A 19,328-nucleotide genomic window follows, 5' to 3' on the forward strand; every position below is an offset into this window, starting at 1 on the left:
TCACAGCCCTACCCTGCGATGAATCAGAAGTGTACTGTGTCTCTTTTTGGTCACAGGTCTTGGTGCAGTCATCTGTTTCTATTGTTGCTTATGATCAGACTTGCTATGATGTACTGCACTGGAGCAGTGCACTCAGTCTTATTTGGAAATATAAATCAGTGACTAGAGCAAGTGCCCTATTACTGAGGGCAGTACTTTACTATAAGCATATTTGGCCATTGCTTCATTGTCCATGCTGGTCACTGGTTAAGTCCCAAATAGAGTATATGGAGCTGGTGTTGATTTACAAGAGCCATAAATATTCTGAGACTTGCCAGCTTAGAAAGATCATCTTTCTCTTTGAGCTCCGACACTATGGTTAAAAGTGTTGACCAGAGCTACCACAAGAGCAGTTCTCCATCTTTTCAGGAGAACTTATGCATTTTTGCAAGGAAGGCATATTGCAATGACTATTTCTTTCCCCACTCATCATGGGAGAGGGTAGCAGTGCAGGAGAAAATTGTTTTACTAAGGTTTTTTATTGTGCTCTCCTCAGTCTCAAAGTGTGATGACAGTATTGGCTGGTAATCATGACAGTGTGCCTGTAGCAGTGAGCAGCCATCTTATATGCTCAGAATTTAAAGAAAATGGAATATGAGGGTTGCTTTTCTCTGTCATTCCACCAGTGTCTGTGGAGTTGCATGAAGAATGATTATCACCTAGATCTTGCATATGCTGATTACAGTAGGTGGAATAAGTTTGAATTGCACCACGGATCTAGAGGACTTCTCAGTTGTGTTAATACTAAGTTGAAAGCCTAGTTTCTATTTGTATTTATTCTTAATCTTTGCTTTGATTAAACGTAATGTGACCTTATTTAACAGGTTTTTTTTAGGTTTTAATCCCTTTGTTAACTTGGATTCTACTAATCTATTTGCTTTAAGGGAAACTATTTTAACCTTCTATCATGCACAGAAACTGTTGTAGAAATCCTTGAATCCTTTAATTTTGACAAGGGCTTGATTTTACAACATCTGTTGAAAGTTATGTAGTGTACATAGTATTATGTAGTATTTCACGTAGAAGCATGAGGTAATTAATCTGTGTGCATCACTTCCTTGAATCTGTCTTCATGCCTCAGTGATATTATTAGTGGGACTGTCCCATTGGGGTGTGATGTAGAATAAGAATGCTAATGTTTTACTTGTGGTGGGTCTTTCTTATTCACCTACAGAACACTAGATACCCATGAAAAGGTCAAATGTACAGAGATCTGGCATCCATTTCACACTTGCAAGACATAGTCTCAAACATATGTAATATATATAACTCATTGCCAGAAAGCTGAAAGGAAATGATTGCATTTGAGTACAATGCAATCTACAACAATAGTTCAGTGTGCATGAAATCAAAAACTGCTGGTAACACATGTAGAATAAATAAGTCAATGGTGTTTATTTTTACTGTAAGTTTCTGTAGATAAGACTGTGCTTCTTATAATATTTAATTGACTTCATTATGAAAACCAGCAAATATTAATTATACCCCCTATTACAGAATATTGAATTTTCCAGAGCTGGGCATGCAATATATTGTTTTTACAATGTGTGAATGTGTCAGAACTCAAGTACAGCAATGTTACACTGACAACATATGAACACACTTCACCTCTTAGCTGAGTTAGTTCCTCCTCTCTTTGATGTCCTGTCACAATTTTCAAGCATTGCTCACTTGGCCTACTGTGTGTAGCAATTACTTTCATCTGATACTTGGAAAGAAAAAAAACCCACATAACACAAATGAACCATTTAACCTAGAGTGCTCAGTTTTATGGAATCATGCTTTTTACCTACTCATTACCTGCCTATATTACAACATATGATTTAATTTTGGTACATTTTTAGTGTGATATTTAGTCCATGAAATAACAGAAGAATTGCAGAAGAGGGTGAGAGTGTACTCTAAAGGTACTCAAGACGAAATACATAGCCTTAATGCAGTAATCAGAGGGCATCCAGTGGAGAGACACAGAGATGTGAAATAGGTAATGTGGAAATGATAAGAAAATATTTTTGAAGTGAGGGCCTGGAAAAAGATATAGTTATTTGAATGGACAGAAAGATACGTTTGGTTGCTTTGTGTTGGTGGTTGTTATTGGTGGGATTTTTGTTGGTTTTTAGATTTTTTTTTCTTACTCTGGTTTTTTTTTTCATGCTATGAAGAAGAATTTGTGAGACTTAAAGGTAGAAAGGGTAAGGCAGAAAATGTGCCTTGGTATGACAGGTTGAATGACAAGCAGGATGACATTGTTACTCTAGTGTTAAGAACTGGGATATTACAGAATCTTAAGGATGAAGCCAAGAGCTGGACAATAAAAGACTGAGTTGACTTTTAGTCTTGTACCACTGGGGATGATGGCAGGTTGCTCACAAATGATGAGATTTGTTGTTATAACGGCGGTTGGAGTAGACTTGAGTAGTCAGCAGAGAGATGACTGCTGTCTTTGAGTTTCTGTGGAGGGAAGTATAGAGTGTGAATGAATAAAGAAAAGACCTAAAGAATAAGACCTGTGGGGTCCTATGGACAGAACAGAGATGGACAATGAGAAGTTTACAACTCAGAATTCATTATGGAAACACTTAATGAGTCCAGCTTGGAGTCACAGAAACTCCGTGTGGGTAAGATGGCAATAAAGTGCTGAAATCTCATTTGAGTCCAAGGCAGCCAAAAGATCAGAGATGGTGAAGTTGGGTTAGGTTCAGATATTTTACAGAAGGGAAGTTATTCAGCCTTTAATGAGCAGTTTCAGTTGAACATGGGGCAGAAGCTGGACCAGAATGATGCCTACAGTGAATCTGAGGCAAAGAGTATCTTGGTGAGGATGACAAAGACTACACCAGGAATCTAGCCAGCCAGCAGAATCACTGTCCCTTGAGGATCTTCAGTAGTCAGGTGGACAAGGGTTTGGGGAATCTGATCTGACTGTGAAGTTAGCCCTAAACTCAGCAGGTTGTTGTGCTGGAGGCCTCCATGGATCCCATCTAACCTGTATCTCTCAACAGGTTGTCCTGTTAACTGACTGACCTTGAGAGGGCAGGAGTTGAAGCAACAACCACAGATGTCTTCATAGCTTTTGTTAGATGAGAGAGACTACAGCTGTGAGAGCTTTGCAGGTTTGGTTCCATTTTTTGCTTTATGAGTGGTGACTCCTCAAATGGTTATAATAGTAAGTTTTAACTCTGAAAATGCCTTTACTTGAGGTTTTCAAAAGAAATGTCACATACAGTGAAGGAGAGTTTGGTTGACTGTCTTATGTTTTTTTTCACTTGCTTGGACTATAAGGAGTAAACTTACTTTTCAAATATTATTATTATCTTATGGACTAGGTTTTCTATATAACCTGTGCAAAAATGACTTTATTTAGAGCTAAACCAAAAACTTATAATGGCTTTCCTCACTATAGAAAAAAAATCTCATTTTTCTAGTAGAATGTCTATATAGCATGTAGAAATTTTGAAGATGAGCCACACCTGTACATTGGGAGATATCTTCCTTTCCTCTAATTTAAGCCTCAGGTACCTGTGACTTCTTGCATTTATATTTTCAATATCAGAAAATGGGGAATAACTGTGCTTATGTGATATTTAAAACTTCTTGAGATTCGCAGAGTAAAAGGGTTGTATAAGTGCTAATCATTTTACTCTTTTACTCTTTTGTTTATTTTTAATGTGAGTTGAAGAGTAATATGTAACCATGTAAATACTTGCATACACGTGGCATGTGTTTTCAAACTGGGAAGGTGTATATCTGGAAAACTTTTAGTTTCATATTTTAGCTTTGTAAAATGTTTTCTAAAATAGTGGCTTTTATTTTTTTAATTGCACTGCAAAAATATGGAATTTGTAGCTCCTCAGGGAAGATATAGTAGAATCTGCATTTGTATCTAAAGCAGGTATTCTTTCTAGTCCTTAATCCTGTTCTCCATCCTCCAACCTCATGACATGCAAGAGCTTTTAAACAAGCTCATTGACTTCTGTGCTGTCTGCTGGGAATTTGTTAGTGGCTCCATCCTTTAAAAGTCCGTGTGACTGAAGATGAATAAATGTAATAATGATAGCGTGTTTGTATCGTTCTTCTACTGGTAAATGTCTTACTGGGTTTTGACACTCTTTTCATTTTGAAAGGCCAACCTTTGTCTCTACAGCAGGTCCGTGAAGGATTACTTTTGGCTGGCAACAAGAAAAATACTTCAAGTGCTTAATGAGTTAACATGAAATGCTAATCCAGTACTGGTATCTAGAAAGCTGTCACTAGGCTTGTTGTAAGAACAAAACTTCCAAATCTGACAGTGTACAATTTCTGAGGCTATGCTTAGTCTTGTTGCCTTGCTATGAAATCAGAAGGATTCTTGCAAGACAAAAGTGAAGAGCTTTTACTGAGACAGTGAAGCCTGCTAATATTTTATATGGGCCAAGCACGTTCTTTTAATTCTTTTAGTGAGAAATGTCGTGTATGGAGAGAACAAGGCAGCAGGAAGGCTCTAAAGATGGAGACTTGCCAACTTTTTCTGAAAAATGATCATCTGATAAATTAGTTTATCAATACAATTTTCATTTAAGAATTCTTCAGTTCTTCTCCTCCTGAGCACATACATAAGAAGGAGGAAATGCTTTCTCTCCACCTTACTAGAAAATATATTCAGAGTCATGTATAAGAGTTGGATCTGACTGATAGTTTCATTATTCTTACTATCAAAGAGGTTTTTTTTTCCTCAATGTTTTCAACATCACTGTCTCATAACATTGGTGTATTTTTTTTCATTTTCATATATACATGTTACTGATGTACCTTATTTGGTTTGCCTTCATCCTGTACTCTCCCAAGGATGTTTTTAGCATATATTGTAGTTTGCTCTTTGATTAAAAGAAGGAAGACACATTTTGTCTCATTCAATATAAGTTCAGGGATTTGTTTTGAAACTGAAATACTGTTAGGAATGCTATCTAACCTTCTGCACTTAGAAGAAAATACTACTTCTGACAAAGAAGAATGAAGTTCATAGATGTATACTTACTGCATTTCTGTTTTGTTGGTTTTTTAAAATTGAATTCGGGCAGGAAGGAAAAATTCATTTGTCAGTCTTTATGTATGAAACTTTTTGCAGAGTTATATGTGTTCATAATCCAAATGTAAAATTCACATCTGAAGAAGATTTCAACTGGACTGAGGTTTTGGAAATGGAAGAAAAGGTCCTTTTTTTTTTTTCTCAACAGAGTGTGTTATATCCAGTCAGGCAGGCTAATGTAGAAAGAGCAGGGCCCTAAGTTGCTGAGTATTTTTTTGGTTGTGAGGATTTTTTCTATTGGACTTTGAGGTGGGTTTTTTTTCAGGATTTTGATGGGAGTTTCTGTGTGTGTGGTTTTTTTTAGTTCTGGAGTCTTTTTTTTTTTTTTTGTGGCAGGCAATCGTGTGGAGGTCTTGATGGTGACATTATTTGGCAGACATTTTGGAATCAGCTCAACATGTGACATCACACACCCTTAAGTTTTTGCACATAAAGTACGTCCTCCAAAGAAAATACAAAAATCGAGACTTCATCTGAAATCTTATTATTACATCCTCTGAGGTCTCGTTAGGTACCTCAGTATTTCCCCTTGCCTTTTCCAGATAGACTAAATATTGCAGATAAGTGGTAAATGTTTTATACTCTTCTTGGGGGTATATGGAGGAGAGGCAGGGAAGAGAGATTTAATCCCATGTCTATCCTGTTTTTATAAGGAAAAAATTGCCTGAGCTCTGATGATGCATATGTAGTCTCGCCTTCTGTGTGGCTTTTCAGGCTGCGTGAGCCACTTGTAGCAACTGTAGTTGTTTAACAGTGTCTCCAAAAGATGAATGTTTCAGAGTTTTTGAGAAAAAGACAGCAGAGATGAAGACTTCCTGGTATGATAATATTTCACAAAAACAGTTCTTAGAGAAAAAAAATCAGTTTTATGCTTTGGTGAGGGGAGACTTTGTATGTCCTTTCCTGTGGGTGCTCATGCTTGCCTGCATCTGTATACATTTTTGAGAAGCAAAGAGTGCTTTTCCCCCACCTTTTCAATTGCAAACCATAAATATGGCTGTATACTCAATGGAAGACATATGGGTTATCTTTGATAGACTGGCAGAAGTGAGGTGTAGTGCGAAGTTCCATGCTGCTAAAATGCATGGAACATTATGTTACACAGGCAAGGCAGAGGAAGAATTATCTATGCATAATGTGAGTTTAGAATAGTCTTGACGTTCTCACACCCAAACATTTCCATCTGGAAGCTGTTTCTAAGCGAAAGGAAGCAGAGACAATATTCTCCTATCTTTTGGAGTAGCTGTCTAGGGAATAGGAAATGTTCTTTGATTTTGTTTGAATTTTTGGTTTTTTTTTCCCTTAGGATGCGTTCCGTTTTACTGCAGATTCAGAGAAGCCACAGTTTGAAGTGCTTTTTTAAAGATAGTAAAAGACATTAAATTCTTCATTAAATTTTTCTTATTCCTTATTTTGGTAATTGATATTGAAACTCTCACACTGTGCTTAAACAAGCTGTGGTGCTTTTTTATTACATTACAAAATCAAGTAGGGTTTATTGTTTTTTTTATGCCAATTCACGTATGGGAACTTTATAGCATTCTTATTTTCAAGACTTTCTGTAAATCATCTTTTGCATTTGCCTCCTCTGTATTTCTTTAAGCTATCTAAACACCTTGTGTCTTTTTATTCTGACATCAAAGATTGCATGCCTGATTTAATATTTCATACTCTTATTACATACACTGAACATCTTAAACATGCTGAAAAGTTCACCTGCATCATGTTGGTTATAGTTTTACATATTTGCATATCTCCCTATATTCTCTGTAGTGTAACATATCTGTCATCCTGCAGCAGTGCTGAAGAATCTGCCAACTGTTCGACTTACCTCACTTGACGATGGAGATGTAGACACTACTGCTATTCAGGAATAATTATTCATGTTTTCACAGTTGAACTCTCAAAATACAGTTCTGCGGATATTTCTAATTTGTAGTGGACAGGAATAGGAAAGCAGACAGACCTTTAAATAGAATGCTAAATTGCAGATATTTCTTCATACTATGGCAAGCAGAGGTAACCTTACCTTTCACGTTCTTGTTCCAGTAAGTTTATAAACTCATTACTTTTTTCCATGTATTTGCTGTGCTTCCTCTTCTCTTCCTCCAGTTCATACAGTGTCTGTCTGTGTGATTTTTCTACCATTAGAAGTTGCTCCAGCATTCGTCTGTGAGTTTCTCTCTGTTTCTCTACAACTTTATCAAGCTACAAAAAAAAACCAAAAGGCAAAAACTCCTGAAGTCTTTTCAAACTATACTTACTTGGTCTTTCGTTAATGAAAGATTTTAAGAGGGGTTTAATTATGTAAAATGCAGTTACTAGTTTAATGCTCTTGTCCTTTGGTGCCTATTTCAAAAGGGCTATTTAGTTCTATCAATCTGATTCTGACAAATTAGAAAAATAAGGTAGCCTTTTGCAGGACCCTTAGTCACCTGTTTCTCCTTCTGCTGTGACTGATATTCAACAGCTACTAATTAATAGTTACTGCTCCCAGGGCTGTGCTTTTCTCCTTGATCATTGTGGTAAAGGACACCAGATGTCTCGGCAGAAGAAGCCCCTGCTTCACATAGATGACTGACTTTTGGTTGACTAGAAATAGCTGCCTCATTTGTAGCTGCATAGGAACTGAGAGCATTGAATTGTTGTTGTAAGATGGATAGGTAGATCAAAAAGCAATTTTCTTCTGGTTTCACAGTAAATGCGTGATAGAATCAAGTGTGGAAAGGAGTTTTCCTTGCAGATAGCACTTATATCCCAGTTTGACTATCAAATTCCCTTCCCTAAGGATTTCTGTTGAGCTGCCAAATATTATTATATAATGATAGTTTAAGTTAAATAATGAAGTTTTGGTAATAATTTCAAGTTTTTCTAAACCATGGGGGGTATTGGCATAACTATTCACAAGACTTATGCAGTTAAACAAAATGATTTCTACAAACTGAGAGAAAGCTATCTGAGTATTTGCTTAAAATTTCGATTTGGGTATGTGACTAAGTTATGTAAATGTGGGTATGAAACCAGGTTTGTGGAGGCCATCTGAAGACCTGGGAAGAGTCTGTGTTCATCAGAATCTTTGTTTTCTGCTCATCCCTGTTCCGCTGTGGAGACTGCTTCCCTCATGAGGTCAACACAGGAATGCCCATATCCTTTTTGGAAAAGAGGGCTTTTAAGGTCAAAGTCCAATGTCTGCTTTTAACCACAGTCTATTCTAACAGTTCAAGATACTTTGCAGTACATCACATTATTAGTAGGAAAGAATTCACAAATGGGCAGTTTGGGAAGCAAAGCTGGTTCTGGTTCTCTGATGTTGCCCCCACAAGCAGTTCCATGTGCCACAAGAAACACCAGGGCTTCAGATTCTTAAGGCCACTGCTTGTTTTGGAGAATTTAATTCTAAAGGCTATGATTAATTAGCTTTTCCTCATGTTTATTCATGGTTTGACTAATGGAAGTGATGACAGGAAGAGCTGTAATGGCTAAACATAAGTTTCTTGAAAGAGTGAGAACATAATAAATTCTAGGTGAGCTTATGAGTCTTCCCCTGCCTACTTGAGCTTCTTTCTAAGCTTTAGGTCTTCTCCCGTGTTTCTCCTAAATAATTGTTAACATTTTTGGTTGTACTGCTATAAATAATGAAAAGGGAACTACTGAAAAGACCTTCAAGATGGTTTGAGTCAAAAATATTCCAACAGAAATCTGGACCATTTTGAAAATTGCTTGTTCTCTCTGCTTATGATGTTAGAGAATGGTTTTTGTATTGTGACATAGCTGAACTCATTTTATGCATGATCAAAAAACGTAGAGAAATCTATGACTGTCCTTTCAGGTTGTTTTGTGTTGTTCTTATACCAGATTGTTAAGGTTTTTTCATCTTGTTCACTCATAATTCTACACCAGCAAGGTCAATGTTTTCTAGAATCATGATCCTGAAGTAGGACCTCTCTTGGGAAAACATTTATTACCTAAACACTTGCTTATGCAAGCTTTTTCTGTAAGCAAGTGTCGCCTTATGTGGTAATCTTTTGGCTATGTTTTCTATGTCTTTCAGTGGTAGAAAATTCAATTACCTTAAAAGGTCATATCAAAGAAAAATGGCCATTTTTAATCTGTCCACACTCTTCCTTCTTCCAGAAGTGGATATTTCAAAATTCAAAATCTTTTGTTCAGCTACTAGTTAGCCAGAAAAAGAATTTTCAGTATGTTTTATCAACTAGCCTCCCCTAGCAAGATTTCAGAGATGATTTTGGAACAGCTATTGCCCAGATGCATGAAACACCATCACTTGAGTTTCTGATCCTCATCTTTTTAAAGGTCATGCTGTTAGGCAAATATATACTGTTGTCAGAGAGCCATTTGTCTCCTTTTTCAAAAAAAAAAAAAGAGTTCTAATGCAGTGCTACTTGCAACCGTGGCCCTCTATTGCTTGCATTTATGTGAACCGGGCATCAGCCTTACATGGTAGTGCTTACTCAGTGTGAGGCCAGGTAGGGAAGAAGGCAAAGGTATGAACTTCTGATTTCTTTTGGCAGACATTCTGCATGGATTGGGGTAATAAAGTGTTGCATTTGTATGTATTGGACAACTGTTTCAAAAATATATGTAAGAATCTGAGGGGATGTGTAAATTGCTGTCAAAAGAAAACACTGACATTTTTGGCTATGAGCTGTTCGTAAATGGAATTACTCCTGTTTCCAAACATATAAATGCCTGATGGAGATGAGGGTTAGTCATCAACGCAAACAACATTAACCAAATAGAAAATAGTCCTGCTTCTGCAGTTTTGGGTGTGAAGGATGGAGGACCTGCCAGCAGTGTTTTATGGGTTCAGTACATTTTGTTTGCTCTAGAGTATTTGTTGAATGGCTGAAAGAGGTAAATTCAAACAGTAATCCAAGAAGCATATATGCAGGAGGAAAGGTAGTAAGGTTTGAGGGGTTATTTTTGCAGTTCTTACTGATGAATGCCAGTGCCTTTCACTTCACAGTTGTGTTTTTGCCAGTGTTGAGAGTAGCAGTTTGGATTGCAAACTGGTATTTGGGATGGATGAAGTATGTATGCAAAGCAGGGAGGTGGAAGGAGGAATTTTTAAGTGGGTAAAAGAACAATAGTGTCCTGGGGAGACTTACGTAAAAGGATAAGACAGACAAGTAAATAAGCTGTTTCATTTTGATGTTGCAGTTTTCTCCTGTTGCTCACATTAGAAGATGCCTTTAGATTTTCTTTTCAAGAATGTTATCCAATCAGTTCTACTATAAGCATTGGCAGCTGGTGCATGGCTGTCATGGCTGGAGACAAGGTGGAGAGTGAGAATTTGGGATTCCACTCAGGAAATAAAGGAAGAGGTGCTGAGCTTGTCTCCTGGTACAGGTGGTGGGTGAGACAGAAGAGAATTGGAGAGGCAGCAGATCATATACATCAGAACTAATGCAGACCTTTGAGAGCTGCGTAATGGGTATGGGCATTTGGCCTTGTGACACCTTTGTGTGTTACTGCACAGCACACCTTTCCTACAGGACGGAGCAGAGTCTGGTACTGGGCTGCTGCACTTCTGTGTGAGTTTTTTGGAAGCTCTATTGTGTCCCTCTACCAGATAAGGGTACTTCCCTGAGCAGCAAATTTTACTCTTGTGTTTTCCCTATGAGATCTTGTGGCCGATTCCCACACTCCCACATATACAGCAGTGAGAGAATTTGTGTGAATCACTGCTAGTCTGAGATTCCAGTGTGAATGGTCTCCAGCAGCCCCTGGTTCCCTGAATTACTTTGTCCAAATGCAAAATCTGTGCATGCAGAAATATCCGTTTATAAGTATGCACACACGTTTACTCAGCATATACAGTTCTTGGCTAAAAACTGCAGAGAAGTAATAAGCAGCAGTATAAATGTCTTCTGTTGAAAATTAAAGTGATAAAATCTTAATTAAGTGATTTGTTGTTTTGTTCTTGTTAACCATATGTACTTTTTGCTTGAATTAATACTTGAACATACTGTACAATACAATGGAAAATAAGAGTCATAGTCTTACGTAACTGTGAATAGTTCAGCAAGCTAAAAATTCACAAGAATTTAATCATTTAAATACATTTTGCTACAAATTTGTGTCTGAAGTCCAACTAGGATGGTCTCATGTTCAGTTGCAACAGAATGGATTTTTGGTCTTTCACTTCTTAGACTGTGTTTGGTGCTGTGCCAGAATAAAATCCGGATTAGTTACATTTCTTCATCCAAAGTTCAGTGAAATGTTTTGCCTATTAATAATATCCTCATGGTCATTTTTATAAATCTGTAATCCTGAGTTTAGGATGACTGGAGATTATGGATAAGCAGTTCCTCCTTAGTCTTTTTCAACCTTAGCCGAGCCACATTTCCATGCAGATATGTTGGCTTGCTTTTCGTTCTCTATATTATTGTTTCAGTCTTTTCCTATAACTGACAAGTGCCCTACAGCCATCATCAAGGGAAATCTGCAACACTTACAAGAAATTTTGAAGGTGCAATTAACTATACTTCATTGAAAGACTGATGAGGATGCATCTTTCCTTGAGTTGACTGACACTACAATTTTAAAAATCGATTCAATTTTGCATTATCCTCAATGGATGCAGAATTTAGACTTGCCTATAGTTTGGTGCTTTTAGAGAAGTTCTCAAATTAGTAGGAGGTATTGTTCTCAGCATTTGAAGCAATGAAGCACTGGAGTTTGTGGGTTTTTTAAATTTATTTTAGACTATGTTATTGGAAGTTAGGGAGGGTTAGAAACCAGAGTAGGTTTTCTGTTTCCATGAAGATTTGAAACATAAGTAAGGCACCATAAATTTTCCTGTATCTTTCTCTGCACCATAAATTCTCCTATATCTTTCTCTTTATCTGTTTTCCTATGTCACTTTCTCTGATGGTTTGTTGATTCCTTTTAAAACTTGGTTTCTTTTTTTATCTGGGAAAATGGGCCTTATGCTATTATTTGCTATGTTCTAGAATGTTGAATACCGTTTGTTTTCTATTCAAGAGAAGTGGCAATGGATCTGAAACTACATTTTTTTCATGTGTAACTGACTTGAATTTGAGTTTATAAACCATGCAAAGAAGGAAAACCTTTTTCAGGACTTTGGATAGGAAGCAAAACCAAAATAAGAGTCTATTTTGTTTTATGGCCCTTTAGACATAAACCAATTTATTGCATCCTGAAGTGTGAGGAATAAGAGTAAGCATATCTGGCAGTTGTTGGGTTGCAGAAAGAAGTAGCCGTAGAGCAAATTTGGCTCAAAAAAGCCACTCAGGGAAGGGAAGTGAATCTCCTCATAGCCAAGGAAGGATATGGTTTTAGTCTATCACTCTCCTCATTGGTATTGCAAAGGAGAAGGTATATTACTGCTGTTTTCTGTTTAGCCAGATTTTTTGATCTGTGAATCCTGCTTCTAGTGAGCAAAGCTACAGTCACCAAATTTTCCCACTATGTACTCAGCCAAATTTGCTAGGAAACTTCAAAAAGTTTAGCATACATGAGTAAGTTGTGCAAGAACATTGAAGGACATTTATCTTACAGATGCCTCTGAAATTCACGGTGTTTTCAGTTCAGTTTTGGGAAAATCCTCTGTGTTTATGGCTACAGGGCTCAAATGTCAAGGGTGAGACACACATGCTCTCGGGAAACTGGATCAGCAGAGATTTTTTTGTAGGCAAATACAAAGGTATGTTGTCATTGTGGCAAAGAGAATTTAAATGGTACGTTCCCATAATTTATGGATGCTTCCACCTCTCCATTGGTTTTTATAAGCATTTAAAAAATGAAAACCTAAATTATCTCTGACTTAATTTGGGGGTATTTTGAAACAAAAATTGTGGAATGTCTACTGATTACAGTGTCCTTTGGTTTACCAAGGCATGGTCCTTTTAGACTTCCAGTTTCTCTCAGGATATTTACCTTTGCCTCTTGGAATTGCCAGATCCATTGGTGTTAGAAATCCTTTCTCTGCCATTACGTGTAAGAAGGAAAAAGCATGTATAAACTTATGTAAAGGAACAGACTGAATTTATGTTGTCAAACTTTTTTGGACTTGCCTTCAAATTATTTCCATTTGTGGTCAAACTTTCTGTGACATAATGCCACAGTGTTCTAAAATAAATTAAACTCCATAGTTGAACTTTTATCTGTTTCAGATTATAGCCAGAGATTTTAACTATTGAGCCTCTGCAATGAATGATGACTTTTTGCCTGGCATAATTTTCTCTGAAATGAATTTTGTATCCTCACGTACATTTCAGTTCAGAAAGATTGGAAAACACTTGATAGGAGAATTTTATTCATAATCTCTGCTTTTATTTTTATGATGTTTATCTTTACCGAGCAGCATATTAAAAAATATTTAAATTCATGCGAAGAAACTTACTCGGGAAAACACTACACACTCTGTTATAGAGGAATTTTAATATTCAGTGATTTGCATTTCAGGGCAGAAATGAAATTCCAATAACATTGTTCAGAAATTATGGCTGCTGCTGCAGTGTAATTAAACCAAAGGTTATTTAGGTACAAATTGAAAATACTAGATTTCTGCCTGGATAAAGTTTCTAGTGACAGCTTATTGCAGTAACTACTCGGACCAAGCAAGTATACCTGTGTATCCCCTAGAGTTAATGGGAGCTGATATATAACAGTAGGCATCTATGCCGATACTAATGTGTGGGCCCTTACAAGCTAGTGGTGAAAATGGCCTCAGTGAGATGAATGGGGAAACATCTGTGTGTTTGGGCTGTAAATTTGGATAGCAGAAAGGAGGGAGAAAAAAAAAGTTGGTGTCAAAAACAGAAGGCTGATTATCAGAGTCTGAGTTAGACAAAATCATGTCTGTGCTTAAAGCCCCAAGTGTGCGGTATAAATGAGCCTCATTAGATAAGTTTTTATTGGAGACCCCATTGGACCTTGAATTTTGTTCTGCTGTCATTTACACTCATATTGGATTCTAGATTTAAAGCTCATTTGCTTTCTTCCCTTGAAGTCAGTGAGTAGTTTTCTGTTGAATTTGGTGGGAACTATGGTTAAATGTCATTTACGTACCTCTCCCATAGGCTTTTCATAAATATCTTCTTGCCATTGCTCAGCCTTTGTTTGAATAGCATCTCGCTGGAGGGCCTCTAACACCTTCTTGGGAGTAACAAAGCCGTATTGTGCTTCAAGCAAAGCCAAGTCAATTTTTTCAGCCTTAAGGACTCCTATAACTTCATCTTGAGCCTGCAGAAAGACAAAACAAATTTTTATTTTATTAAGTTGTATATGTGTATTTAAAGGTTAATTTTCTACTTTTGATTTGAAGAAAACTAAAAAACTTTTTAGAGAATGCTGTGTATGTGAAATGCCCCAAAACAGTAAAAGGAAGACAGCTAAAAAGCATTAGGAAAGTATTTGCCTTTGTATTTTGTTAGTTCTGTATAAACTCCAACATCTTCAGGTCTCTGATCAACTCTTAAATACTTTGTTATTGATTAGATCATATTGCAGTTTCTGGACCAGTGTACAGCATTCATAATACAAAATTTCATGGCAAAGAATGACATATTAGAAGCTGATTTTAAGTTGTTAGCGCAGGATGTTAGGATGGTTCTTGAAGCCTGGAAGTGTTGCACGTGTTGTATATTCTGAGTGCAAAGGTGGCTTCTGTGGCTTAAAAGCACCAGAAGTCATCTCGTTCTGTTACACTGAGCTCATTTGAGTGGTGAGGTGTGCAGTGCAAGGGATGTGACCCTTCACGACACGCATTCCAAAGCTATGCAATAACAGCAGATCTTTAAAACAAGATGAATTGCCTTCAAAGCTGGCAGTGGAGTCTTGTGTCTATGTATATGTACATGTGCTTGCATATCTGAGACCATGCCTTACTTATAGTGTTCACACCCTCATTTAGGAAATAAGGCCTTATGAAATAAGCAACCTTGCAGTGTCAGGTTTTTTGCAAGTAACTGCTATAAGGGTATCCACAATTAGTGAGTGCATCCTAAAAGTAAACAAAAAACCCCAAAACAAACAAAACAAAACTCAAAAAACCCAAACAATAACAAAACTCAAACACTTAATAATATAATTATTAAGAGGTGATATTATCTGATTACCTAAATTCAAAAAACAGGGCCTTAAAATGTGCATTACACTTTTCCTTTTATAATGTCACTGCATTTATTTCCTTAAACCTTGTAAAAGATCTCATGACATCCTGTTACCAAAGAATAGATACAGTATGTTTTCAGATATGTTCTTCTGTGAATGTATTTCAGAAGTTCTTGTGCAAGCTGGCAGGTTCATATACCTTCCTATCATCCTTTCTAAGTCTGTGCTCCAATGCTGGAGAAACATGCTGTATGTATCTGCAGTATTTGATCTAAAAATTCTCTCTTTTTTTTTTAAATAAAAAAATGGTGAAACCAACCTACAAAAAACTCCAAACCACCAAGAACACTACTTCTCTATAAAGCTCCTAGCTCCCAGGTGGAGTTAAATTGGAGGGGGACAGAATACTTGCTGCAAATATTGTGTTAATTGTGTCTAAGTCATTATTCTAGTGATAAGGTTCTTTCATGAGAAGATGTTTATGTCAGTGTTTCCTAGGTGGTGACAAACCTTCCCTAAGACTATGTCCATCTCTTTTTCCCCTACATTATCTGGTGGTGGAGGTTGCCTTCTGCCTCCACTGTGGTGACATAACTACATGAACTGTCTCAAACAGCCATTGTCTGCAACTGCATCCTAATCTTAGAAGGATATAATAAGAACATCTTAGATGTTCTGGAATTGGGGAGTAATGGCGTCTAACTTTGAAACTTAATTATAGGTGGATTGACTGCTGATCGTCAGAGATTTGATGGCATCACAGGAGGAAGAAAATTAGGAATAAAAAAACTGACATCTCACTTTTTCCATTGTTAGTGCTTCCTTCAGAATGTCAGATATAATTTAAATGTTCATGTCATTCTTAGTCTTTTTCAATTTATCATTTTGCTCCGTTCCAGTTTTAAATCTGAAGAACTGAAGTATGTGTTTATATGTAGTAAAGTGTGTGTGTGTGTTATATATGCACATACACCATACACAAAAATATCTGTCTTTTTTAAGAGGGAGAGAGAACTGGTTTGGAGCAGTGTGTGACATCTGAATTTTAATCTAAGTTAAGGAAGGGCAAATGAGCATGACAAATGTTTTGCAAACACAGAAATTGTTCTGTTTGCATAATGAAATGTTCTGGAGAAGTTTGCCTTGGATCTACCCTGAGAGATTGGACATCTATCAAATACTTATTGCATGTGTTTTCTGTTAAACATGTGTGTATTATTATGTAAGTGTATACTCATATGTTAAGAATGGAACTATCCAGGTACTATCTAGGAAATAAACCCTGAAACCGTATGATAAACTTATTTATGCCATTTTGGCCAGTTTACTTAACCCTCTGCTTGTAAGCAGTTTTAAGTGGCTATCACTACTTCTGGGCAATTAGCCTGCCACAGAAATATTCTCCCTACTTGCTGGAAATTTGGTTCCTGCTTCCTGAAATTATGTTTGACCAGGTTACATGTCATTTACTACTTGGCAACTGGCTCTTTTTCCAGACAGAAAACTGCTCACTCTTCAAAATCCAGTATCTTGTGGGCTGAGTGGCATGCAAAAACGTATGCTTCATATTATGGGAAATAAAACTGGTATTTTGTTTTTTCTAGCAAAAGATTTTAGAATATTGTTGAGTGAGTTATTTCTTGTGATCTGGCACCTACTGATTCATAGGGAGTAATGCTTATGACTTCATAGAAGAGGGAAGATAATTAGGTAACAGATCTTAAAGGTCTCTAAAATGTACTCCATATAGATTTTACAGTGACATTCTTTGAATGCAAATTACTTGGGATGGGGCAGCACAATAAGAAATTTTTATGAGTTCTCTGCTGTGGGAGTGATGTGATCCTTCAGTGGACTGAGTGTTTTTAGTGTTATACAAGTACATGGTGGATAAATTTAATTTGCATTTACAGACTGTAAATATCACATTTTCTGGCTGATAACTATAATAGCCATAGGTTGCATTTTTATGTTTTTTGCAGTTTGTTTGTCCTTTTGTGTCCAATTAGGTAGGGTGTTTCCTTAACATGAAAGCAGCATGTTTTAAACTGGGGAGGGAGGAAAGTAGTATATTCTAATCTGGAATATAAAATAAGACAGTAAGTCACCTGTAATTCGCCCTCGAGCACACTAAGGAGAAATAGCAAGTCATCACGAGAGAGATCCTCTCTTTTCTTGAAAGAACTTCTTTGTTTTTTCTCTGCCTTAGGGCTTCTTAGGATGGTACTGGCTTGGGCTACATCGTCCTTCTTCTGCTGCCTTGGCACATTTCCTCTCCCATTGTAACCAACCTCTTCTTTATGGTGGTCTTTTGGACTTTGCTGGCTCAGCTTTGATCTGGTTGGGCTTTCTGTGCTGTTACTTCTGGAAGGCATGGTTTATATCTCTGAAGCTGAAGGAAGGTGAGGAAAAAAGTAATTGTTTTAACTATCAGAGACTATAAAACATAATCTATGGTGGGTAGTATTCCCTCCAGACTGGTAGTTTTCCCCCCACACAAGGCTGTTCATTTGACAAAAGCTGACAACCTCATATAAGCCAACAGGACTGGGCTGTGATCCCTACTGGATGTCTCTAGCAAAGTGAGTCTTAACTGGTCTTAGGCAGTTCTAACAGTTACTTCCTCAATATTTGCAAAGGCAGCAACTTTATCAGCAGTACTGTGCACATCACCACAGACCATGTTTCCCATTTGAGAGACAGTGCCTACCTCACCTTTCAGGCAGAAACTTATTGTGCTGAGGTAAATATAGGTTTAGAAGTTTTTCACCAGGAGGATCTTTTTTCCAAATAATATCTCTGCCCTTACTTGTGTATCTGTGGTTTGGGTTTTTTTGTCTTTCCAAAGACAAGGTCAAAAGTGGTCCTCCACTACTGTGAGTTATGCAGCACAGGAGTTACCACACCCAGACTGCAAGGGGTGAGCCTTGCTGTAAACATCCCCTACCCAGCACCACCACTACTCTTCCCTGCCCCCTGCCTTCCCCTTTCCTCTCCCAATAGCCATGTAGTATGAACCTTACTGCTTCTTTAGTGCTTGACTTTATCACTCTAGGGTTGTTAGGACAGGTTTCTCTTCGAGCAGGTACTAACTAGGCCCCTTTAAAGTGCCACTGTTAAGTAAACATACTCTAATGCCTTTGCATATAAATGACTAACACTGTATAAATATTGATTAACCTCAGGAACTCTGTTTTACTTATCACCACACAGATTAAGGTGTATGAATGGATTGTAGTCCACCTCTACAGGAAAACCGTAGTCATGGATACCATCTAACAGACAAAAGCCTGATCATGTGACTCAGGTGAAATTGAACATGTTCCAAATACAGATAAGGTACAGTTTTTCATATTAAAGCACAAAGGTGTTTGCTCAAAGGTTGAGAAAACTATTAATGTCCTATGGTAGGCAGGAGATGCTTGTGCTGCTGCTTTTTGGCCTCACAAATCTGCAGCTGATGAAGTTCTTTCAGGGCTCCCCCTTCTGTCAGGTTCTGACTCAAAATCCTAAGCTCTGTAACTGCACTCCTTAACTACTGCAATTTTCTGTTGAAAGCTACAAACACTTCCTTTTGTTTTTCTGGAAGAACAGAGGAGATGCAAGAAGGGTTTGCTTTGTAATGAATGATGACTGAAAGTGAGGAGAATTTATTAAAAAATCACCAAAAAAAGCACATGACATTTTCTGTAATGCTGAAGTCTCCTGTAGTCTAATTTGAAACACTTAAAACAGCTTATATTTCATAAGAAAAACTTGTTTCTCTAGGTCTCTGAAAACCAAGGCATGTCAGATTTGCATGGTAGTGTGCACTGGAACCTACTTAATGAAGTTGTGTCAGTTTGGAATGGAAGCTTTTTATGGTGCATGGAGGAAACCTAGAGTTTGCAGCAGTGTTAGCTGATGTTGATTAGTTTAAGTTGATGTCCATCCTCTTCCTTCAGTTGAATGTAGTTTCTCTTTGTTCACTGTAGTTTGCTTATTAGGCATATTTACCTTTTACATGTTGCTTACTGAATATTACTACTTTGGAAGAAGACCATTGGTTTCATTTGAGTGTAAAATACTGAATGCATGTTTGGCTTTTGTGTACAGTTAATGGCTAATGTTTATAAGATCAAGT

The 19,328-nt window shown here is 37.2% G+C and overlaps 2 protein-coding genes across 2 annotated transcripts in view; one reads left to right on the forward strand and one right to left on the reverse strand.

The window, feature by feature from the left end:
- The window catches only part of CMSS1 (cms1 ribosomal small subunit homolog), a 237,715-nt gene that overhangs the window by 66,595 nt on the left and 151,792 nt on the right, over positions 1-19,328 (forward strand). The window lies entirely within an intron of this gene.
- LOC133629614 (filamin A-interacting protein 1-like) lies at positions 359-17,580 on the reverse strand. Its single transcript, XM_062020304.1, has 4 exons — positions 17,314-17,580; positions 14,162-14,335; positions 7,141-7,312; positions 359-507 (listed from the first exon to the last, which is right to left on the reverse strand). The coding sequence occupies exons 1-4, from the start codon at positions 17,578-17,580 to the stop codon at positions 359-361; spliced, it is 762 nt and encodes a 253-aa protein (XP_061876288.1).

The sequence above is a fragment of the Colius striatus genome, chromosome 1 (genome assembly GCF_028858725.1).
Source record: "Colius striatus isolate bColStr4 chromosome 1, bColStr4.1.hap1, whole genome shotgun sequence".
Classification (NCBI taxonomy): domain Eukaryota; kingdom Metazoa; phylum Chordata; class Aves; order Coliiformes; family Coliidae; genus Colius; species Colius striatus.